The sequence below is a fragment of the Chiloscyllium punctatum genome, chromosome 3 (assembly GCF_047496795.1).
Source record: "Chiloscyllium punctatum isolate Juve2018m chromosome 3, sChiPun1.3, whole genome shotgun sequence".
NCBI classification, from domain to species: Eukaryota; Metazoa; Chordata; class Chondrichthyes; order Orectolobiformes; family Hemiscylliidae; genus Chiloscyllium; species Chiloscyllium punctatum.
The window spans coordinates 46,380,528-46,406,846 of NC_092741.1; the positions used below are offsets into that span (position 1 = coordinate 46,380,528).

General features: G+C 41.4%; 1 protein-coding gene across 4 annotated transcripts in view; it reads left to right on the forward strand.

The window, feature by feature from the left end:
- Positions 1-26,319, forward strand: part of LOC140458371 (prolyl endopeptidase-like) — a 173,843-nt gene that overhangs the window by 44,231 nt on the left and 103,293 nt on the right. For all 4 annotated transcript variants that reach the window (XM_072552818.1, XM_072552845.1, XM_072552838.1 and 1 more), the window contains 2 exons: positions 9,342-9,463; positions 20,309-20,414. In XM_072552818.1, the coding sequence (XP_072408919.1) occupies positions 9,342-9,463; positions 20,309-20,414 (228 nt within the window). The remainder of the gene's footprint in view (positions 1-9,341; positions 9,464-20,308; positions 20,415-26,319) is intronic.

Here is a 26,319-nt window from a genome sequence, read left to right on the forward strand (position 1 = left end):
CCTTGGAGGGAAGTGAGGGGAGAGGTGTGGGCGCAAGTTTTGCATTTCTTGCGGTTGCAGGGGAAGGTGCCGTGAGTGGAGGTTGGGTTGGTGGGGGGTTTGGACCTGACGAGGGAGTCGTGGAAGGAGTGGTCTTTCCAGAACGCTGATAGGGGAGGGGAGGGAAATATATCCTTGGTGGTGGGGTCTGTTTGGAGGCTGCAGAAATGACGAAGGATGATACGATGTATCTGGAGGTTGGTGGGGTGATAGGTGAGGACCAGTGGGGTTCTGTCCTGGTGACGATTAGAGGGGCGAGGTTCAAGTGCGGAGGAGTGGGAAGTGGAGGAGATGTGGTGGACCACGTCAACCACGTCTGAGGAGAAATTGTTGTCTTTGAAGAAGGAGGCCATCTGGGTTGTTCGGTATTGGAATTGGTCCTCCTGGGAGCAGATGCGGCGAAGGAATTGGGAATATGGGATGGCGTTTTTACAGGGGGCAGGGTAGGAGGAGGTGTAATCTAGGTAGCTGTGGGAGTCGGACGGTTTATAGTAAATGTCCGTGTTGAGTCGGTCGCCCGAGATAGAACTGGAGAGGTCTAGGAAGGGGAGGGAGGAGTCTGAAACGGTCCAGGTAAATTTGAGGTCGGGGTGGAAGGCGTTAGTAAAATGGATGAACTGTTCACCCTCCTCGTGGGAGCACGAGGTAGCGCCGATACAGTCATCGATGTAGCGGATGAAATGGTGGGGGGTGGTGGCAGTGTAGCTGCGGAAGATGGACTGTTCCACATATCCTACGAAGAGGCAGGCATAGCTGGGGCCCATGCGGGTGCCCATGGCTACTCCTTTGGTTTGGAGGAAGTGGGAGGATTGGAAAGAGAAGTTGTTCAGAGTGAGGACCGGTTCAGTCAGTCGAAGGAGGGTGTCAGTGGAAGGGTACTGGTTGGGTCAGCGGGAAAGGAAGAAGCGGAGGGCTTTGAGGCCTTCATGATGGGGGATGGAGGTGTATAGGGACTGGATGTCCATGGTGAACATAAGGCGTTGGGGGCCGGGGAAGCGAAAGTCATGGAGGAGGTGGAGGGAAACCTCATAGTCCCACAACCCCACACCACCCGTTTCTACCTCCTGCCCAAAATCCACAAACCTGACTGCTCTGGCTGACCCATTGCCTCAACCTCCTCCTGCCCCACCGAGCTCATCTCTGCATACCTCGACACGGTTCGTCCCCCTTAGTCCAAGAACTCCCCACCTACGTTCGGGACACCACCCACACCCTCCCCTCCTCCATGATTTCGCTTCCCGGCCCCCAACGTTAAATTCTTATTGGTCGGAATACAAAATAGCCTTGAAATCCAGGTCCATTGCTCCATTTTGGAGCAATGGGACAAGTAATGACATGATGAAAATTGGACTTTGTACACAGAACATTTGAATTTATTCTTAAAGGTGAACAACGTGGTTGAGGACATCATGATCCCAGTTTTCTTTGGTTCTCTCGGGAGCAAGACCTTCATGATTCTAAGGAGTCTGGTGCAGCGAAGACATTCCAAGAACAATGTGAAATGATAGGAAATTATTTCACATTCATGCTGCTGATGAGCAGATTGTTTCCATTTTTACAAACGGGTACATTACAAAGGAGAGTCCATCACCCAATTCATGTCCATTTTAAAGAGCTTATGGACATCGAATTCAAAGGGTTCCTCCGTGAATGCATTGCAGGACCATTTGGTTTGCAGCACAAAGCCATCCAACAGAAGATACTAACAAGGAAAGACCTGGATTTCAAGGCAGCTTTGAAAATTGCTACCTCAATGGAGTTGGCTGCCAGCGAAGCAATCCAGTTAGCTGATGACACCCAAACGCATCAAGTAGTGGAAACTTGACAAAGTGCAAAACCAACCTTAGGATGCCGCCAATGTGATGAGTGGCCACAAGGAGTCAATATGTTGGACTCAAGAAGCCCAGTGCCATATTCCTAAAATTGCCAGGTAGAACCCAAACAAGAGTAGGGGAGTCAGAAAGAGACAATCCTAGTGATAACACATAAGGTACATGCTGCCAGCCAGGGAGTAGGCAGAGTGTCAGCTGGGTCTACAGAAGAAGCAGAGTTTCACTTAACAGTACTATCGGTACTGAATGCAACTGATTTGTTTCTGGGCTCTTCCCAAATTAGAGGAGGAAGACAGTAAAAATCGAAATGGATTCAGGTGTAGTTGTGTCCCTAATTCCTGAATCAGTCTATATGGAGAAGTTGAGGGCACTACTATTTGAAGTATGCCAAGATTGTACTTCAGACATGCACAGAACAAGTGCTGCCACTGAAGGGTGAAAGTACTGGTGAAAGTACAGTTAAGGGACTAGTGTGCAGACTTGCCACTTTATGTCATAAAATGCGAGCATCCTGCTTAATTAAGATACACCTGGTTACAAAAATTAAAGTTGAACAGGAATGTGATTAATAGGCTGGCGGACTCGCACATGAATTTACAAGAGATCCTGGAGAAATACAAAGTTGTCTTTAAAAAAACTCCTGTGGCAAATGAAAGGATTTGAAACTAAATTATAGCTGAAACCAGAGGCTCATCCTAGGAGTCAGGTGCATCTGGTATCAAATGCCATCCAGCTTTAAGTGGAGGCAGAACTGGAACAGCTGGTGAATCTGAGAGCATTGGACCCAGTAACCATCAGTGAATGGTCCACTCCCATCGTTCCAGTCTTAAAAACAAATGGTGAGGATTTGTGGTGACTGAAGATTGCAGTCAACCTAGCCCTGAATGTGGATGAATACCTCCTCCCACTCAGAAGATCTATTCTGTGGACTGGCAGGGGAAAGTTAAGTTTGAAAAATGGATCTGTTACAGGCCTACCTACGGATGGAGGTCTCAGCTCTTGCTACAAGTGGTTCCTTTCAGTATCACATCAGTGCTGGCTCTGTTCCAGAAGGATACAAGTCAAATATTAAATGGGTTGTCAGGATTCCATGTTTTTTGGATGATATTTTGATTACTGCATCCTCCAAAGAGGATGAAAAGTTTGGAAGGAATCTAAAACGATTGTAGGAGAACTGATGGCCCGTAAAAATTGAAATGCGTTTTTCTTTTCAAAGACTCCATAGAGTACTTGAGCTTTGTAATCGATGGTGAAGAAATACACAATGCGCCCAAGATGGGGGCTATCGTGAAGGCCCCCAGACCAGAGAATGTGTCTCAACTGAGATCATTCCTGGGACTGGTAAATTACTATGGCAATTTCTTGTCTGATTTGGCATCAGTGCTGAAACCCCTACATTAGTTACTGGGGAAAGGGGCACTCATCAGAATGGACCCAGGTATGTGAGGCAGTTTACTGGGAGGTGAAGCAAGCATTAAAAAGGTCAGAAGTGTCAACACGTTTCGACCAAAGTTAACACTAGTTAGCATGTGAGCCTCGCCTTGTGTGGTTGGTGCTGTACTGTCACACCTCTGACCAAGTGGAGAGGAAAGGTCCATTGCATTCATATCGAGATCACTAACAAAGATCAAGGAGAATTTATGCTCAAGTCGAAGAAGGAGGATTGAGCATCATTCAGCATTAAGAAGTCCACCCATTTCCTTTTAAGGCAAGCACTTCATGCTACTGACTGAACACAGAACTCTGACCTCTAACCACATGCAGGGATATAGTCTTTGGCATCAGCACTCTTAAAAAGATGGATGTTGGTTCTGTCAGTTTACTCATGAGATCAAATACTGCTGCCATTACCAGGGAATAAAGATGTTATGACTTGAACCTGAAAATTATGTGTTTTTCCCAGAATGACAAAGTGCTGGTGTGAGCTAATCAGGTGTGGAACCATGACTCAGAATGACCTGGTTTTGACCCAAGTAATGGACTTAGTCCTGAGTGGGATGGCCAGTCATGAAACCACTCAGAATGATGCCCTTCCTTGTCCAGGTCTTTGGAGTTGCCTGTATTGAATGGGTGTTTAATGTGGGGAGTGAGAGTTGTTGCTGAAGCAAGTGCATCAAGGACACCCTGGCGTATGAAGGAGATAGCTTGGAGGTACTATTGGTGATTAAATGTGAACTTTCAGATTGAAGAGAAAACTGGATTATACTAATCCTGCGAATTAGCAAGAAAGGCACAACCAGTATTGCTCCTTCACCCATAGAATTGCCTGGGGCACCATGGCATAAAAATTACAGTATTTTACAGAACCAGTAGAGAGACAGATGCTATTATTGGCCATGGAAGCCTTCTGCAAGTGGCCTGACATGGTGGTCATGAAGAGTCCAGATTAGAGTGGTGCTGGAAAAGCACAGCAGGTCAGGCAGCATCCGAGGTGCAGGAAAATCGACGTTTCTGGCAAAAGCCCTTCATCAGGAATGAAAGCAGGGAGGATCGCCCCTCCCATTTATCTCTCCACCCCGGAGGCTCCCTGCCTTCATTCCTGATGAAGTGCTTTTGCCCAAAACATCGATTTTCCTGTTCCTCAGATGCTGCCTGACCTGCTGTACTTTTCAAGCACCATTCTAATCTAGACTCTGATTTCCAGCATCTGCAGTCCTCACTTTTGCCACGGTGGTCATGAAGTTGGTTTCAACAGAAGCGATGATAGGCCAGCTGAATGCAGTAGTTGCCAGGTTTGGGAACCTTTAATAAATAGTTAGTAACAGTGGTCCACATTTTGAAGAGTACCTGGAAAATCACAGTCAGACATGGTGGATCAGCTCTGTATCACCCTGTTAGAAAAGGGCCAGACAGAGAAATTTGTTCAAACCTTAAAAGCCTTAAAGGCTTCATAAGGAACAGGGTCATTAGGACAGTGAGTCAACAAGTTCCTCCGTATGTATAGGAACATGCTATATGCAATCACCCAGTGTTCACCAGCGTCCTTGATATTCACCTGCCAGCAGAGAATCCTGTTTTGACATACTGTGTCCGGAATAATCTAGCGAGGCAGTAGAGTGCAGTCAAGAAGGACAGATCGCCAGAAGGGTGGGAACCTCAAGGTCAAGGGTATTCCAAAGAGGAAAGATAGCGTTGGACCAGAATTATAAGTCTGGGAGAAAAATGGATCCCAGCATGGTGGCTCAAACAGGACCATTGTTATATACAGTACAGATTAGGAATGAACTGGTCTAGAGGAGACACATGGACCAGCTAGTTGCCGCACCTCACCAACAGGAGTGGGGGGGCAGCATAGACAATTCTCAAAAAGGGGAAAGGCTTTGGAAATCTGAAGCACAAAGGGACCTGAGAATCCTAGTTTAGGATTCTCTTAAAGTTAACAAGGCTCAGTTGACAGTTAGGAAGACAAATATAATGTTAGCGTTCAGTTCAAGACAGCTTGAAAACAAGGGAAGAGATGTACAGCCTCAGCAGTGCAAGACTCTATCAGACCACATTTGGATTATTATGGGCAGCTTTGTCCCCTGTAACTAAGGAAGGGTGTGCTGGTTTAGGAGGGCGACTAGGGAGGTTTATAAGAATGATTCCGGAATGAAAGGCTTGTCGTATGTGGAGTGGTTGAGGACTCTGAGTCTGTGCTTGGAGTTTAGAAGGATGAGGGGAGATCTGATTGAAACTTAGAATACTGAGAGGCCAAGGATAGTGTGGACATGTAGAACATGTTTGCACTAGTAGGAGAGGCTAGATATCAAGGACACAACCTCCGAGAGAAGGTGCAACCTTTTGGAACTGAAATGAGATGGATTTCTTCAGTCAGAGTGTAATTAATCTGTAGCAGTTATTGCCACAGCGGGCTATGGAGATCAAATTATTGGCATTATAAGACATAAATAGATTCTTGATTGGAAAGGGGATTAAGGGTTACAGGCAGAAGGCAGGAAAATGGGGTTGAGAGACATATCTGCTGCACCATTTGATCATGGTGGATTCCATTGGCTGAATGGCCGAATTTTGCTCCAATCTTTTGGTCAAATTCAGCTCAATGATAGGCTGGAGCTTCATTTCTGAGTGATCACACATACAAGTGTTATTTGGATACTGAAGTTCAATGCTGCGATTAAAATAATATTGATTTTGGATTAAAGATGTTATTTGTTCAAAAGTCAGGTAACAGCCTGGAAGAAGCTGCTCTTGAATCTGTTTGGACATATATTCAAACTTTCATATCTTCTGCCCAATGGAAGAGAGTATAACCGGACTGGGAGGTGTATTTCAGTATATTGGTTGCTTCCCTGAGACAGCAGGAAACCTAGTTAAAATCAGTGGATGGACGGCTGGTTTGCATGATGGACTGGGCTATGTTCACAACTGTGTAGTTTCTCATGGTCTCAGGCAGAGCAGTTGCCATATCAAGCTGTGATATATCTGGATAAGATGCTTTATATGGTGCATCTATATAAAAAATTAGTAAGAGTTATTGTGGACATGCTGAATTTCATTAGCCTCCTGAGGAAATAGAGGTGTTGTTGGCTTTCTTGACCGTCACGTTGACGTGGTGTATCAGAATAGATTGTTGGTGATCATCATTGACACGAATTTGATACTTTCGACCGTCTCCACATGATCCAGAACCAGCTGGACCCCTAGATGAGCTATTGCACTGGAGCTACAGCACTTGCATCTACCTAGCAAAATAGAAAATTGCCAAGGTATTTCATGTTAACAAAATACAGGTTAAATGCACCCCAGCTAATTACTGCCACATTCTATTTTCAGTCATCTGCAACGGCGTGAAAAGGATCATTAACAATGCTACAGTGTGAAATTCACTTTGCAATCATTTAAATAGAAGCGAAGACTTAAAAAAGCAATTGGTAAGATTCGTAGAATCCCTGCAGTGCTGAAAGACACCATTCAGCACCAACCCTCTGAAGAGTATCCCACCCAATCCCTGTAACTCTGCATTTAGTGTGGTTAATCCACCTAACCTGCATATCCCTGCACACTACTCCTATTTAGCATGGCCAATCCACCTGACATGCACATCTTTGGACTGTGGGAGTAAACCCACAGAGACTCGGAAAACATGCAAACTCCACACTGACAGTTGCCCAACGCTGGATTCAAACCAGGATCCCTGATGCTGTGAGGCATCAATGCTATCCTTTGAACCACTGTGCTGCACCTCCCATTGAACCATTTTTAACCCAAGGGTAGGCACGGTTTTGATAAAACATGAAATAGAATATACATTCTCCCATGTCCTCCGGATGCTCCGATTTCCTCCCACAATCCAAAGATGTGCAGGTTACGTGAATTGGTCATGCTAAATTGCCCATAACGTTTAAGGATGTTTGTGTTAGGTGCGTTGGTTAGGGTAGAGTAATCAGATAGGGGAATAGGTCTGGTTGGTTACTCTTCGGAGGGTTGATGTGGATTTGTTGGGCCAAATGGCCTGTTTCCACACTGTAGGGATTCTGTTCTGTGTCTGTTCACATATAATGCCAATGATATTCAAATACTGTAAAATACAATTTCATAAATCCCAAAAGCGTTCCTTTTCAGCACTCATACCAGAGAGAAATCTACACATCTACTCCTTTTGAGCTTACCTTAACGAGCTTCAGTTTCCTGTCTTGAGAATCTGATAGCCTCTTCCGCGATCTTTTCATGTACTGAGCATGGACTTCCTCAGATTTTCAGTTCAAAGTTGCAACCAAACTTTTCTGGTCTAGAAAGTTTTGAATTAAGTTCCTTTGACAGAGGTAGCCTGACCTTAATGACCCTAAATTGTTTCTCTTTCTGAAGAGTAACTGTTTTACATGCTAACCATGTGCCAGTAGTTCAAAATTCAGAAATGAAAAATAAATAGATCTAAAATATATTTCGCACATTACATCACACATTTGACAAGATGCCACATAAAAGGTTATTATGTAAAGCAGAAAATCATGGTGTGGGGGGAAACCTCTCATGAATTGAAGATTGGTTAGTTGATAGAAAACGCAATCTGCAGAAGCAGGTATTTTTCTAACTGGCAGAATGTGAATATTAGATTATTGTAGAATCTGTGCTGGATCTTAGCTTTTTGTACTTTATATCTATATTTTTGTGGGTGGTGAAGGCAGGAGGGTTGTTAAATTTACAGGTGCATTGTGGCAACTTGCCAAGAGTCCTTTGAGAGCATCTTGGAAATGTGCGATCTTTCCCACCCAGAAAGATAATGACAGCGGACGCAAGCAAACACAGTTTTCAATATTTCTTAGGAGCAAATTACTGCAGATGCTGGGATCTGTACTGAAATCTAAAAATGCTGGTGATCACAGCGGATCAGGAAGCATCCATGGAGAGAAAGCAAGTTAACATTTCAAGTCTAGATTATTCTTCATCAGAGCACTGAAGAGTCATCTAAATTCAATGTTAGCTTGCTTTCTCTCCATGGATGCTGCCTGGTCCACTGTGTGATGGCCAGCATTTTTTTGTTTTCACTGCAACATTTCTTCACTGTTGGTAGGTCAAAATCCCTTTTTAATACATATAATCTTATTGGAGCAGTAGTCTTTGGCAATCCTGATTTTCTTAAATACTCAATCCATGGTTAGTCTTAGATTGTCAAGTTGATGATTTCCCTTTAAGTTGGAGAGACATATGTCAATATTCTCAAGTTAAAGATGTAAAGAGGTTTGTTATGCATTATTACAGTTCTGTCACGAACTAGAAAATTAAAGTTTTCTCATTATTGTATTCTGCATTTCTGCCACTATTTTGAGATTCATGATCACCAGTACTTTTGTTCTTGTCTCTCAAAATTGTGAAGGAGAACTCAAAATCCTTTCTCAAGCAATGTCCTCCAATCATCATGATATGACATTAGTTATGGGAACAAGGTGAGTTGATTCCTCCTAAGTTCCAGATATTAGACGTTCATGTAACTAATCATCTTTATCCCCTTTCCTGGCTCAAGGCTCTCACTTCGCAATGTATTTACAAAGTCTTATCAATGAGCTAGAAATAGCATTCTGCATCGCAGTAGAAAATAAGCTGTCCAATCAGCTAGGTTCTGCTGTTAGATTCAACCCTGAAACATCTCTGAAATTAACAACTTAACCAATTTGTTTTTGACTACATTACAAATTCAAAAGGTATTTACAAGTCAAAGCAAAATTGAACCTCTTAAATGAAATTAAATCAGTTTCTAATCCTAGGCAAATTTATACAATTGTAAGGATAGGGTGTCTTATTATATATTATTTCTTGTACTTGCTCCATGTGCAATGTACCGGTTATTAAAGTCAGTGTTGCCCAAAGCAATCCTGTAATTTCTATTTACAAATAATGACTGCCTTGTTCCTTTTTTTCCCATTTATTTCTGTTCCAAACTTTAATTATATTTTAAATAAGTTAGTTTGTTTTACAAGGAAGCTTTTATGAACATGAAGAACATAAATCTCATTGTCAATTTTCTTCCAGGCACTGAAACATCTATGAATCTTCACCAGAAGTTATACTATCATATATTGGGATTTCCACAGTCTGAGGATATATTGTGTGCTGAATTTCCAGACTACCCGAAATGGATGGGCGGAGCTGAGGTATTGTCACATTATTATTTCATTTCAAGTATTATAGGTGTGATCAAAATATAGAAATCATCATAGACATGAACTTGGAACAGCAATAAGCCGTTCAGCTCCTCAAACCGGCTCCATAATTGAATAAGATTCTGACTGTTCTGATTGCAACTTCAGATCCACGTCTATGCCCTCTTTTCCCACCAACCCCCCCCCCCCAATAATCTATGATCCCTCTCCTTACTGAGAATCTATCCACCTCTGCTTTAACATATTTAAAGACTTTGTATCCACTGCCCGTTTAGAAAGAGTTTTTCTTCTACTGTCTGTTTCAAATGTGTGACCCCTAATATGTAAAAAAGGTCCCTAGTTCTACATTTCCCCCTTAAGAGGAAGGTTCCTGAAGAAGGGCTTATGCCCAAAATGTCGATTCTCCTGTTCCTTTGATGCTGCCTGACCTGCTGTGCTTTTCAAGCAACACATTTTTAAGCTCTGATCTCCAGCATCTGCAGTCCTCACTTTCTCTCAGCTATCCTGTCAAGACCCTTCAGGATCTTATGTTTCAAATCAGTTACCTTTTTTGTTTCTAAACTCCAGTGGACAACCCAAGCCTGTACAATCTTTATTCATTAGACAAATCAACCATTCCAGAGATTAATCTGCTTAACCTTCTCTGAACTGCTTTCAATATGTTCCTTAAGGTGACAAATACTGTACGCAGTACTCCAGACATAGTCTTGCCAGCCCTGTATAACTGATGCATAATGTCCCAACTTTTGTGTTCAATTCTCCATGCAATGAATGATAACCTTCTATTAGCTTTCCTAATTAGTCCCTGTACCAATATGCTAGGCTTTTGTGTTTCATGCAGTTAGACAGCCATATTCCCCTGCATCTCAGTGCTATGCAATCTCTCACTATTGCAGTCTCCTGCCTCCTAATGCAAGTTTCTCCTCAGCCTTGAGCAGATGTCTTGAGCAGACAACATAACCTTTTGGACTATTGCTCTTTGCCAAAGAGAATGATATCAATCCCTTCATCTATAATGTTCCCTGTTAGCACTCATTTGTTTTCCTCCCCCGTCCCCCCCCCCTCAACTTGAATGGCTTCCTGTCCTACAGTCAGCTAGCTTATCAGCTCTGCAGTCCTAATACTCATCCAAACAAGCTGAAAGAACCTCAAATCTGTTGGATAGTTTCAAAGTTTGAGGCTCTGGCACTTCTAGATCTTCTGGATCTACTTACCTGGCTCAGTAACAGTCACACTGACCAAATCAAAGATGCTTCTGAGAGGTGTGACTGCCTCCTGGTACAAAGAATCTCAGTAACTTTCCCCTCCCTGCTGCAACACAATGTCTTGTCATGCCACCTCCAGCTTAAAAACTCTGTGCCAGTGTTGGTTGGACTTTACTGCAGAAGTGTTTACCCTGGATCACCATCACATCTAAGAGTTTTCACTTACTGCAATTAATTTTAAAATTCTGTACAATTACAGCATTTAATAGATATTTGGACAGGGATGTGAATGAGAGAGGTTTAGAGAGATAAGGGCCAAAGGCGGGCACATGGGACTAGTTTACTTAGGGTAACCTGATCCATGTGGATGGTTTGGACCAAAGAGCCCGTTTCCGTGCTGTAGTTGTTATATTCTAGTAATCTCTTAAATAGAATTTTTAAGCGTTTCAACATGACAGCATAACTTCACTGCTTTTGTATTTAATACCTCCAGTTACAAAGCTCAAAGTCATATATGCTTTTCTAACTCCTCACTCAATATGTCGTGCTAGTGTCATAAGCTCAATTATCCCTTTTTGCTTCAATAATGACAATCTTTCCATCATAAGGTCAGAAATGGGGATGTTCCCTAACTGAACAATGTTTAGCACCATTTGCAACGCCTCAGATATTGAAGCATTCCATGTCCAAATGCAGCAAGACCTGGACAAAATCCAGGCTTGGACTGACAAGTGACAAGTAAAATTTGCACTATGTAAGTGCCAGGCAAAGAGTATTTCCAACAGGATAGAATCTAATTATTGCAACTGGATATTCAATGGTCTTTCCACTGCAGAATCACCCACTGTCAGCATCTTGGGGTTGTCACTGATAAGAAACTAGACTTAGGTGGAAATGGGTACTGCAGATGCTGGAGATTAGAGTCAAGATTAGAGTGGTGCTGGAAAAGCACAGCAGGTCTGGCAGCATCCAAGGAGCAGGAAAATCGGCGTTTCGGGCAGAAGCCCTTCATCAGGAATGATTTTGACTATAATCTCCAGCATCTGCATTACCCACTTTCATCTAAGTCTAGTTTCTTGTCCGTTGCAACCCTAAAATGCCGACAGTGGGTGATTCTGCAGTGTCTAATACTGTGAAAACTGATGCAAAGTATTTATTCAACTCTTCTGCCACCTCCTGGTTCCCCAGTGTTATTTCCCCAGGTTCATTCTCTAAGTGGCTTCTCTCTTCTAATATATTTAAAGAAGCTCTTGATGTCCATCTTGACATTACTTATAAGTTTCAAGATTAGAATTAGAGCAGAATTTGCCCACACAGTTGAATGTAAAAGGGATATAACGAGGGGCTGAGTACACAACCTGTGCGCCACTGATTTTGAGGATTATCGTGGAGGATGTACTGCTGCCTGTCCTCGCTAATTGCGGGCTGTGGGTCACGAAGCCAAGGATCCAGTCGCAGAGCAGAGTCTTAGGTCTCAGAATTAGATATATGATGTTCATCTTCCTAAAATTTTTATTTTGTAAGTTTTAATAAACTGAAGCTTTGTATGCAATATGGAGAAGACACATTTATTCAAAATGCAAAACCATAAAAGTCACATAGATGGCATCTTACTTGGCATAATATCAACATATTCAAGAGTGTTATTGATTCATACCTTCAATTTTCATAAAGAATTGGCAAGGATTGTAATTGTCCTTTTTGTATTGTCCAAAAATTTTAAAATGAAATATTATTCAATATTGCCCAGCATTTGTGATATTGTTATTGACTTGGAGTTCCACTAGAATCCATTAAGCCCTGATAACTGAGACCTGATTTCAGCTATCAAAAATTTGGCACAACTTTGAATATTTTTGCAGTCAACCTTGTGATGTATGCTGTTTTATTTTTATCTTTGTGATGTTTCTGCATAAGCTTTCAGAATGTGTCATTCACAGAAAAAAGTATTTGCAAACTATCTAAAAATAAAATGAATTGCCTCAAGCTTTGATACAAGGTTCAAAAGTACATGCAAGCTCATATTGAAAATATACAGTATGGTGCAAGTATAGTTTATGTTGAAATTTCAGGCTAGCCTTAGAATTTTAATGTTATATTTGGCTGCTCTATTATAGGGCATCGAGATGTACAGCACGGAAACAGACCCTTCAGTCCAACTCATTCATCCCGACCAGATATCCTAAATCAATCTAGTCCGATTTGCCAGCATTTGACCCATATCCCTCTAAACCCTTTCTATTCATATACCCATCTAGATGCCTTTTAAATGTGGCAGCTCATTGCGTACATGTACCACCCTATGTGTGAAAAAGTTGCCCCTTAGATCCCTTTTAAATATTTTCCCTCTCACCTTAAACCTATGCCCTGTAGTTTTGGATTCACCACCCAGGGAAAAGACTTTGTCTGTTTACCCTATCAATGTCTATTATCCTATAAATCTCTGAAGTCACCCCTCAACCTCTAGCCTATTAGCATCTCCCTATAGCTCAAACCCTCCAACTGTAGCAATGTCCTTGTAAATCTTTTCTGAACCCTACAGCAGAGAGACTAGACTTGCACGCAGTATTCCAAAAGTGGGAATTCCTAACCAATGTTCCATACAGCCACAACATGACCTCCCAACTCCCATACTCAATGCACCAACTGATAAAGGTATGGATACCAAATTGTATGCTATGAAAAATAATTTAAATGAAATGAATCAATTAAAATAAACTACTATTGCCTGATGCATAGAGAAAAATGCTGCGGTTCCCATAACAAATATTAGCTTAATGAGGCACATTGAAGAGTGTGGCGCTGGAAAAGCACAACCAGTTATGCAACATCCAAGGGATAGGAGATGGCTTATGCCCGAAATGTAGATTCTCCCGCCCCTTGGATGCTGTCTGACCATTAGATTAGATTACTTACAGTGTGGAAACAGGCCCTTCGGCCCAACAAGTCCACACCGCCCCGCCGAAGCGTAACCCACCCATACCCCTACATCTACATCTACCCCTTACCTAACACTACGGTCAATTTAGCATGGCCAATTCACCTGACCTGCACATCTTTGGACTGTGGGAGGAAACCGGAGCACCCGGAGGAAACCCACGCAGACCAATTGTGCTTTTCCAGCACCACACTCTTTGACTTTGTTTTGCAGTCCTCAGTTTCTTCTAGTTGATATAAAGGACTCCAGATCCTATGAAATTGAATAAATCAGTATATTTTGTAAACCAGTTGTAACAAAGGCCCACAACCTGGATTTGCCTGAACTAGCTGCATCCCTTTTTCAGATCTTTAATGTCTGTTCTTGAGTTAAAACTCAATCTGCTTCATCATGATACTACACATCTAGCCTTACCTCAAAATCTTTGCTATCCAGTTCTGTTGTGCTGTCTTTTTGATAAGTTTGCCATCCTTACCTATCCCACAGTCGAGGCTAGCAAAATATGGGTTAAAAGTAAAACACTATGAAAATATTTCACATACCAAGTGGTACAAGCAATTACTCCAAAACATGGTCACAGAAATATCTTTTCCCCTGAGAAAAATTGAATGTTGTTCCAAAATGTAAAAATTCTATCAAAATATGTGACGTGGTGGATTTAGTTTGGGATGCATTCTGGAAGGTGTTTCTAAAACGTAATCTCAATAGGGAGTAGACAAGTTAAAACCAAGACAATGAGGATTTTATTCATGGAGAGGGTAGTGAATCTCTAGAATTCTCTACCTCAAAGAATTTTGGAAGCTACATCATGATGCGTGTTTAAGACAGGAACCAATACATTTATGAAGACTAAGGAGATCAAGGGATGTAGAGATAATTTAGGAACGTTGCATCGAAATAGAAGGTCAGCCATGAATAAATAATGGGGTGAAGGCTGAAAGGCAGATTGTTTTTCAGCTCAGGAATAGAAATTATTAAAAATCTGAAATAGGAATACAATTCATCTGGACAAATTCAGAGTGTGGGATTTTATTAAAATCGGTTTACAAAATATACTCCTGTGCCTGCCTTAATCGCAGAGTGTTGAAAGAAGTCGCTGCAGAATTAGTAGATGGGTTGGTAATAGTCTCAAAGTTCTGCATTGCTGCACTAGTCCTGATACATTGGAAGGTATCAAATGTATCCTCACTACTAATGAAGAAATGGAGAGAAAACGAAGAACACCTGTTACCCTAATATCAGCAAAAATGTTAGAATCTGTAATGAAGAATACAATAGTAGGAACTTTGCCCAATCATACCATTGATTTCTGAGTCATCATGGATTTATGGAAATCACTTTTGACATTTCTGTTGGGAGTTCTTTAAGGATGTACCTAACAGAATACATAAGGGGAAATTGTTAGATGTGGCATATTAAGAAGGTTTTTGATAAGGTACTAAACAAAATGTTGGTGAACACGAGCACACAGGCTGAGGAGAATTTGCTGTGTAGGTAACAAATAATGGACAGGAAACAAAATAATAATAAATGGGTCATTCTCAGATTGGCAGGCTCTAATTCATGGGGTACTTGCAAGGATCAGTGCTGAGCTCATGGGGTACTGCAAAGATCAGTGCTTGGTTCTAGTTATGCATAAGGATTTGGATATAAGATTGTACATAATATTTCTAAGTTTTTACATGACACAATTGTGAGAGTTGTGCCATGTTGTAGCAAAATCAGGAATAAGGGAATAGACTGAATGAATGCTTGACTGGAGGGATAGTGCAGTCGGGATGGATTAAGATTCTTGAGGCATTGAGATTGATTCTGAGGAAGGTACAAGCTGGACAAGTTGCACCCCAGCCAAATTGGACTAGTATCCTTGCTGGGCTTTCACTAGTTCTGTGGAGCATTTAAACTTGTAAGGCAAGGGAACAGGAACCTGAGCAGAGAGTCTGCAGTGAGGAAAGCTAAGGTGGAGTGGGAAAATAAGAAAGTGAAAAACAAATGTAAAAGTCAGAGAAAATGAGGACTGCCGCAAATGGAACTAGAGTACAAAACTAAATGTAAAAAAATCTAGAAAATAAGTCTGAGGTTTCTACATCTAATTGCACGGACCGTTCACAATAAGACAAATTATGATATGATTGTGATCACAAAGGCATAACTGTAAGGGAACCTAACAAGGTACTAAATCTTTATACAAAAAAAGGAGGTGGGATGCAGTTGTTAGTGACAGTTGAAATCAGTGCAACCGTGAGAGAGGATATTTTTGCACCGGAAATCTCGATGTGGAATCCATCATGGTGATGTTAAGAAATAAGTATGTGCAGGAGAGATAAAAAGATATCGGTTACCGTTGACTACAGGCCTCCAGTCAGTAATGGTGAGGTAGGGAATGATGTTAAACAGGAAGTCTCAAGATCCATGCAAAAAGGGTGCTAATCATGGGTGATTTTAATCTACATGTAGCCTGGGTAAACCACATTACCTGCCTATCTAACTTGATAATCTACATGCCTGATACCAAAGGGGGTGGCATGGAAATATTGGATGCGTCCGTTGTCGTTTTCCAGCATGCTATAGATTCTGGAGCAAATTGGAGAGTAGAAGATGTAACCCCACTATTTTTTAAAAAGTAGGTAAAAACAAATTGCAGACCAGTTAACCTAACATCTGTAGTAGGAAATTTGTTAGAATCTATATAAAGAATGTGATAACAGACCATGTAGGAAACACCAACATTAATATGGATTTATGAAAAAGAAATAATGTTTGACAAACCTACTGGAGCTTTTTAAGGATGTAACTGGTAGAATTCTACTGGTAGAATAGATGAGGGAAAACCAGTGAGTGTAGTGTGCTTGGATTTTCAGAAAGCTTTTGATAAAGCCCTACGTAAGAGGATATTTGCAAAAACAAAGCACATAAGATTAGTGGTATTATCCTGGCATGGATTGCGAATTAGGAATCAATGGGCTATTTCAGAGTGGCTGGGATCAGCTATTCACAACACACTTCAACAATTTGGTTGAGGGAATAAAATATAATATTTTCCAAATAATGAAAGTGGTGGAGAGCTCATAAGAAGGTTCTAAGGCAATTTAGCTATGTTGTGTGAATGGTCACATGCATGATAGCTGCACTGTAACATGTATAAACGTAATGTTGTCCACTTTGGTAGGTAAAACAATAGCAAAATATTATTTAATTGGTGATAGATTGAGAAAGGTTTATATACAAAAGGACTTGGGTGTCCTTGTACAGACATTGAAAGCAAGCATGCAGGTGCAGCAAACAGGAAGGCAAATGGTATGTTGGCCTTTGTTTTGTGAGTGTTTGAGTACGGGAGCATGGAGGTCATAGTGTAGCAGTCAAGGGTCTTGCTGAGTTATTCTTGAAGTATTGTGTGTAGTTTTCATCTTCATCCTTAAGAAAAGGTACACTTGCTGTGGACAGAGTGCAGTGAAGATTCACCAGACTGACTCCTGTGATAGTAGGTTTAAGAGGAGAGATTAGGTCAGCTGGGTCTGTTTTTACTGCACTTACGAACAATGAGAGAAAGAATCTCAAAGTATGAAATTCTGACCAGGCTGAACAGACATTGCAGAGATGATGATTCCCTGGGGGTCCAGAGCAATGGGTCAGAGTTTCAGGATATGCGCTAGATTACTTGTTACTGAGATGCAGAGAAATTTCTGGCCTTATAAGTGGTGAACCTGTGGAATTATCCACCATAGAACACTGTGGTTGAAGTCACTGAACGTAATTAAGAAAGAAATAGATTTCTAAGTGTAAAGGATTTGGGGAGAGAGCAGGAGTTAAGATAGAGGATCAGCCATAATAATGTTGAATGGCTGAACAGGCTGAATGGACTTCTTATTTTCTTTGTTTCTATGTAAGGAGGATGCAAGCATGCTTCAAGTGAATTTGAAGATTCAATGTGAAGGTTTTTGATGCAGAGGGTGCCTGGAATGCATTTTCTGGATTAGTGGTGCTGGAAGAGCACAGCAGTTCAGGCAGCATCCAAGTAGCTTCGAAATCGACATTTCGTCAAAAGCCCTTCAGGAATAAAGGCAGTGAGCCTGAAGCGTGGAGAGATAAGCTAGAGGAGGGTGGGGATGGGGAGAAAGTAGCATAGAGTACAATGGGTGACCACCCCCACCCTCCTCTAGCTTATCTCTCCACGCTTCAGGCTCACTGCCTTTATACCTGATGAAGGGCTTTTGCCCGAAACGTCGATTTCGTAGCTACTTGGATGATGCCTGAACTGCTGTGCTCTTCTAGCGCTACTAATCCAGAATCTGGTTTCCAGCATCTGCAATCATTGTTTTTGCCTGGAATGCATTGCCAGAGGAGGTGGTGGGGTCAGACACAATAGCAGCATTTAAGAGGCATCTTAATAGGTATATTACTAGAGGGATATGAACCATGTAGTTGCAAAAGGATTTTACTTTAGAAAGGCACCATATGTCGGTACAGTCTTCGGTTGGCCGAAGGCCCTGTGCCTGTGCTGTACTGTTCTTTCTTTGAATGTGCAAATATTTGACCAATGACATGCAATGCAGAGGAGACTATGAGGGAAAAAAACAAAATAGGTTTACAAAACTTAGGTCAGAGGTGTCACTAGCATCATTGTCACACACCTGGATAGGCACAGCTGCAACAATCCTTAAGCTTGCCATCACCCTCAAACATCAGTTTAATTCCTAGATATATATGTCACTGGGCTTCCACCATTGATGCAGTATGTACAATTCTACATGGTCCAATGAAGCAACTCCTCAATTACTTTGGCCACACCTCTCTCCTGCAACTTCCACACCACATGGCCCATGACAGTAATGTCATGTGATTACACATACTCTCAAGCTCTTTTGAGTCATATAGAATCCTGATTATCACTATTCCATGTTTATTGTAGTTTCTGCATGCATTGCTTAACACCTGCACAAGGATTACGTGGTTTGAGGAAAAGCCCATCACCACTTTGACTAAATCTCAGATAACCCATTAAATCTTTCCTAATATTTATGTGGTGAATCAGGGATGTTGTTTGATCTCGTTGTCTGTATCCCAGTTATTTTAACAAATTGACCTTATTCTGTGGGGATCCCAGTTATTTTAACAATTAACCTCATTAATTGTGACACACATTTTTGAGTCTAGAGAAAAGTACCAGCAAATATAATCAAATCTTCACATTTGTATTTATAGCTCAGATTTTTTTTAACTTTTTGACAATAGGTCACCTGCTTGTTTTGCAAATGTTAGTTGATGCAGTTTCATTTTGTTTCATGTCTGCACAGTTCAAAGGAAAGTAAAAAAAAAAGAGTAAATGAATTAACATATACCATAAACAGAGTGAGTAACCTGTTTAATATTCATCAGGTTAATTGCCAAGCTACTTTAATTTGAAATCTTATGGATGAGACGTGATTTAACTTTTCTTTTCATATTTTCTTTTGGTGAGATGTTTTACCAAGGCCCGGTCTGCCTTCTCAAATGAACATGAAATAAGGAGAGTTAATTTCACTTGCTAGCCAATGTTTATGCTTTAATCAACTTCAGAAGAACAGATCTGGTCATTATCACATTGTCATGTGTAGCACCTTGCTGTGTGAAAATTGACTGCTATTTTACTCACCCTGCAATAGTGTCTTCACTTCTGTAAATTACTTCACTGGTGGTAATGCACTTTGGGACATCTGAGCACACCAAAGGCATGACATTGATGATTTCTTTGCATTCTGAATATTAGGTGTGCAAGGAAGCGAGGATTGAGATGAGAAGAAACCTCTTTACTCAGACTTGTTAGAATACGAATGCGCTGCTTAAGAGTATGGTGGAGGTGGATTCCATGGGAAGTTTCAAGAGAGCCAGATATAGCTATGAAAATGATTAATTTAGAGGGCTACAGAGAATGTAGAATCTATTGGTTTTTGTTAACAGGTACAGAAGTAAGATGATGCACACATTTCAGGTGATTATCCGTCAGAACTGTCCTGTACAGCATCTGTAATAGGAAATGGGGGTTTTGGGGGACGGTGGTGTTGGAGAGAAGCAGTTGTCTGCCTGTCATAGTCAGGAATTATTCAGTTGGCTATTCAAACGTCAGATGCAGTTCCTGTGGGAAGGCAATGCCTTGAACATCTGATTTCCACTGAGATTGAGGAGTAAAAGGGAATTTGAGAAGTATGGCATGGGCATAATTGTTATTATAATAAATTGGATGAAATAATAATTGGAATAGCATGTGGTGGATGAAGTGTTGAGTGAACTTTACCGTAAGTCAGTGGAGACATGCAGTTTGAGAGAGGCAGAATAATTTTTACTACTAAATATGCTGTTTCCTACTGACTGACTTGATGATTACATTAGAAGTATAATCTAAATAATTCTCTTTGCAGGCACTAGAGAGATCATTTTGTAGTGGATCATATAGAGTTAGTTTCAGTCTTACAAGTGAGCGAATTACTTGAACAAAATTATCCCAGTTCAACTTCACATCATTTTTTCTTTTCTCCTTAGTGATTTATAAACAAAGGTGAAAATTATTTAGTCACGTATCGGGCCAGTTATTTGTTACAGCTAGTTATTTTGACTTAAATGTCTGCATAAAAGACTGTTATCAAGAGAGGCATTTCAAAAATAAATTCACTTGAGTAGTTAACCAATTGTTAAAAGTATCTCTGCACTTGGGTACAGGTATCAGATGACGGACAGTATATTCTGCTGTCAATTCGTGAGGGCTGTGATCCAGTCAATCGTCTTTGGTATTGCGACCTGAAAGAGTTGCCCCATGGGATTAAAGGTAAACTGTTCTTGTGTTTTAGTCTCTTTCAATCAATTGGTTTAATACAACTATCGTAAAATCATTGGATTTTATAGCACAGAAGGAAGCCATTAAAACTATTGTGTCTGTACCAATTCTTGAAGAATCCACACAGTTAGACCCATTCTCTAGCTATTCTCCATAGCCCTCTAAATTCATCATTTTCATATCGATATCTGGCTCTCTTGAAACTTCCCATGGACTTCACTTCCATCATACTCTCAGGCAGTGCATTCATATTCTACCAAGTCTGAGTAAAGAGATTTCTTCTCATCTCAATCCTCGCTGCCTTGCTGACAACTTTGAAATTGTGACTCCTAGTTACTGACATACCAACTAGAGTAAACAGAATATTCTTCTTTACCTTGTCAAAACTATTCATAATTTTGAATACCTCTTAAGGTCAATAAGCCCAATTTCCCAAATCTTTCCTTGTATCATAAATCCCTCATTCCTGGTATCATTCTAGTATATCTCTTACAAAGTCTCTCCAGGCTTTAACATCCTTCCTTTCAAATAAGGTTACCAGAACTGAACACAATATGACAGGTATGGTCTAACCAATGATTTGTCGAGGTGTAGCATCTCTTCCTTGCTTTTGTTCTCTATGCCTCTATTTATAAACTCAAGGATCCTCTAAACCTTGACAATTATTTCAACTTGTTGAGCCATATTTAAAGAATCATGTACGTGAGCCCCAAGGTCCCTCTGCTCCTGTATTCCCCTCAAAGTTAACAATTGAGTCTGTATTGTCTCTTTATGTTCCTTCTACCAAAATTCACGACTTCACGTTTCTCGGTACTGAAATGCATCTACCAGGTATTTACCCATTTAGCCAACTTGTCAATGACCCTCCTAAGCCACTCAGTATCATCCTCACAATTCTCTCTTGTCCCTACCTTAATATCCTATGCAACTTTAGAGATTTTGCCCTCAACATAGATCTTCAAATCATTTATACAAATCTTTGAAGTTATGGTCCAAAATATGTTATAGAATATGTTACACATATGACATTGTCCCTTAGAAAACAAAAATGTAATGTTCCCTTCATAAATGCTCCTAGAGTCAAAGAAATATACAGCATGGAAACAGACCCTTCGGTCCAACCATCCATGCTGACCAGATATCCCATCCCAATCTAGTCCCACCTGCCAGCACCCGGCCCATATCCCTCCAAACCATTCCTGTTCATATACCCATCCAAATGTCTGTTAAATGTTGCAATTGTACCAGCCTCCACCATATCCTCTGTGTGGAAAAAGTTACCCCTTAGATCTTTTTTATATCTTTCCCCTCTCACCCCATCCCCTCTAGTTCTGGACTCCCCGACCCCAGGGAAAAGACTTTGTCTATTTATCCTATCCATGCCCCTCATAATTTTGTAAACCTCCTAAGGTCACCCCTCAGCCTCTGATGCTCCAGGGAAAACAGCCCCACCCTGTTCAGCCTCTTCCTATAGCTCAAATCCCCCAGCCCTGGCAACATCCTTGTAAATCTTTTCTGAACGCTTCCAAGTTTCACAACATCTTTCCGATAGGAAGGAGACCAGAATTGCACGCAATATTCCAACATTGGCCTAACCAATGTCCTCTACAACCGCTACATGACCTCCCAACTCCTGTACTCAATAATCTGACCAATAAAGGAAAGCATACCAAACGCCGCCTTCACTATCATATCTACCTGCGACTCTACTTTCAAGGAGCTATGAACCTGCACTCCAAGGTCTTTTTGTTTCAGCAACACTCCCTAGGACCTTACCATTAAGTGTATAAGTCTTGCTAAGATTTGCTTTCCCAAAATGCAGCACCTTGCATTTATCTGAATTAAACTCCATCTGCCACTTCTCTGCCCATCGGCCCACCTGGTCCAGATCCTGTTGTAATCTGAAGTAACCCTCTTCGCTGTCCACTACACCTAAAATTTTGGTGTCATCTGCAAACTTACTAACTGTACCTCTTGTGCTCACATCCAAATCATTTATGTAAATGGCAAACAGTAGAGGACCCAGCACCGATCCTTGTGGCACTCCACTGGTCACAGGCCTCCAGTCTGAAAAACAACCCTCCACCACTACCCTCTGTCTTCTACCTTTGAGCCAGTTCTGTATCCAAATGGCAAGTTCTCCCTTTATTCCATGAGATCTAACCTTGCTAATCAGTCTCCCATGAGGAACCTTGTTGAACGCCTTACTGAAGTCCATTTAGGTCACATCTACTGCTCTGCCCTCATCAATCCTCTTTGTTACTTCTTCCAAAAACTCAATCAAGTTTGTGAGACATGATTTCCCACGCACAAAGCCATGTTGACTATCCCTAATCAGTCCTTGCCTTTCCAAATACATGTACATCCTGTCCCTCAGGATTCCCTCCAACAACTTGCCCACCACTGACATCAGGCTCACTAGTCTGTAGTTCCCTGGCTTGTCCTTATCACCTTTCTTAAACAGAGGCACCATATTTGCCAACCTCCCGTCTTCCAGCACTTCACCTGTGACTATTGATGATACAAATATCTCAGCAAGAGGCCCAGCAATCACTTCTCTAGCTTCCCACAGAGTTCTCGGGTACATCTGATCAGATCCTGGGGATTTATCCAACTTTAAGCGTTTCAAGACATCCAGCACTTTCTTCTCTGTAATTTGGATATTTTGCAAGGTGTCGCCATCTATTTCCCTACAGTCTCTATCTTCCATATCCTTTTCCACAGTAAATGCTGATGCAAAATACTCATTTAGTATCTCCCCCATTTTGTGCGGCTCCACACAAAGGCCGCCTTGCTGATCTTTGAGGGACCCTATTCTGTCCCTAGTTACCCTTTTATCCATAACGTATTTGTAAAAACCCTTTGGATTCTCCTTAATTCTATTTGTCAAAGCTATCTCATGTCCCCTTTTTGCCCTCCTGATTTACCTCTTAAGTGTACTCCTACTGCCTTTATACTCTTCTAAGGATTCACTCGATCTATCCTGTCTATACCTTACATATGCTTCCTTCTTTTTGTTAACCAAACCCTTAATTTATTTGGTCATCCAGCATTCCCTATACCTACCAGCCTTTCCTTTCACCCAAACAAGAATATACTTTTTCTGGATTCTCGTTATCTCATTTCTGAAGGCTTCCCATTTTCCAGCTGTCCCTTTACCTGCAAACATCTGCCCACAATCAGCTTTTGAAAGTTCTTGCCTAATACCATCAAAATTGGCCTTTCTCCAATTTAGTACTTCAACTTTTAGATCTGATCTTCCCTTTTCCATCGCTATTTTAAATCTAATAGAATTATGGTTGCTGGCCCTAAAGTGCTCCCCCACTGACACCTCCGTCACCTGCCCTGCTTTATTTCCCAAGAGTAGGTCAAGTTTTGCACCTTCTCTAGTAGGTACATCCACATGCTGAATCAGAAACTTTTCTTGTACACACTTAACAAATTCCTCTCCATCTGAACCTTTAACACTATGGCAGTCCCAGTCTATGCTTGGAAAGTCAAAATCCCCTACCATAATCACCCTATTATTCTTACAGATAGCTGAGATCTCCTTTCAAATTTTCTTCTCAATTTCCCTCTGACTATTAGGGGGTCTATTGTACAATCCGAATAAGGTGATCATCCCCTTTTTATTTCTCAGTTCCACCCAAATAACATCCCTGGATGTATTTCCAGGAATATCCTCCCTCAGCACAGCTGTAATGCTGTCCCTTATCAAAAATGCCACTCCCCCTTCCTCTCTTGCCTCCCTTTCTATCCTTCCTGTCGCATTTGTATCCTGGAACATTAAGCTGCCAGTCCTGTCCATCCCTGAGCCATGTTTCCGTAATTACTATGGTATCCCAGTCCCATCTTCCTAACCATGCCCTGAGTTCATCTGCCTTCCCTCTTAGGCCCCTAGCATTGAAATAAATGCAGTTTAATTTATTAGTCCTACCTTGTCCCTGCCTCCCCTGACTGTATGACTTGCTTCTGTTCTCAACTGTACCAGTCTCAGATTGACCTCTTTCCTCACTCTCTCTGTGGGTCCCACCCACCCACCTTACTGGTTTAAATCCTCCTGAACAACTCTAGCAAGTTTCCCTGCCAGTATATTAGTCCCCTTCCAATTTAGGTGCAATCCGTCCTTCGTGTGCAGGTCACTTCTATCCCAAAAGAGATTCAATGATCCAAAAATGTGAATCCTTCTCCCATACACCAACTCCTCAGCCATGCATTCATCTGCTTTATCCTCCTATTCCTGCCTTCACTATCTCGTAGCGCTGGGCGTAATCCAGATATTACTACCCCTTGAAGCCCTCCTTTTTAAATTCCTGCCTAACTCTCTGTAATCTCCCTTCAGAATCTCAACCTTTCCCCTCCCTATATCGTTGGTTTCAATGTGAACAATGACCTGTTGCTGGACCCGCTCCCCCATGAGAACATTCTGCACCCTCTCTGAGACATCCTTGATCCTGGCACCAGGGGAGCAACACACCATTCTGCTTTTTCGCTGCTGGCCACAGAAACGTCTATCTATACCTCGAACTGGAGAATCCTGTAACACAATTGATCTCTTGGGACCTGACATACCCCTTGTTGAATTAGAGCCAGTCTCAATATCAGAAACTTGGCTGTTCGTGCTACGTTCCCCTGAGAATCCATCACCCCCTACATTTTCCAAAACAGCATAACTGTTTGAAATAGGTATAGCCACAAGAGACTCCTGCACCGGCTGCCTACCTCTTTTACCTTTCCTGGAGTTAACCCATTTATGTGACTGTATCTGAGACTTTTCCCCCCTTCCTATAACTGCCATCCATCACAATACTGTTGCTGTTGCAAATTCCTCCTTGCTTCTAACTGTCTGTCCAACCAATCCATTCGATCTGATAAGATTCGCATCCAACAGCATTTATGGCAGATATAATCCACTGTAACCCTTAAGTTCTCTTCAAACTCCCACATCTGACAATAAGTGCACATCACTCTACTAAAGGCCATTTTTGCTTCTTCACAATCTACAGACCCAGAAAATAACACCGTCTTATTCCTCTACAAACACTGCCCCGGGTTAAATTAATAGTTATGACTTCTATTTTAAGCTTAATCAAGAGACATAACTCCAAAAACATATAATCAAGAAAGAACCCACTTTACTCACTCTTGCAGACTTTCTGTAGGACACACTTTTAAAAAAAAACACTTATCTGCTTCTGTGCTTTCCTCCAAAAGTTTCTCCAAGATCAGTTGTGAATTTCACTGTTAAATAATTTTCCCAGACACCCTCTGATGTCCAACGATATATGAATTCAAACAGCAAAGGGAGTATCAGTTTCTTTCTCTCTCTCTCTGTCTCCTGCGCTGACCTCACCACGTGCTTCCTTTGTCTCTTCTTCTCCCTTTTAAAACTGCTGTTGTTTTGACTTTTTTTTCCCTGAAGTTCCAAAACAATGCAACAGCATATAAAACAGTAATTGCTGCTCCTGCAATTTGAGGAAATCACCTCCGGCACCTAAAATCCCTCAAAAAAACGGGCAGCTGTTACAGCCAGAAATTTTTCCCGTCCTCCATCTTGGATTACCCAGAAATCTTTTGTGACCACTGTAATTGATGTTTTTGTCGGAATAGGTTAACATTTTTAAACAAAGTTTTATTTATCTCTTAATGGAGATGTTTCCTTGAAGAATGAAACTCCCATTTTTGATTCCAAGGTGGCAAGATTTGATGTATGTGACCACTGGCAATACTTGAGTAATTTGTAAAACTCACTGCACATTTTTAAAATATGTTCAATAACTAATTGTGTAACTAATCACTAGCAAGTCCATGATTCTAATGAACCCCCATTAGATGTTGTGGATCTCTGTCAACCATAGCAAACCATAGTCTTTAGAGATGATGCAAGTTGTTGTTT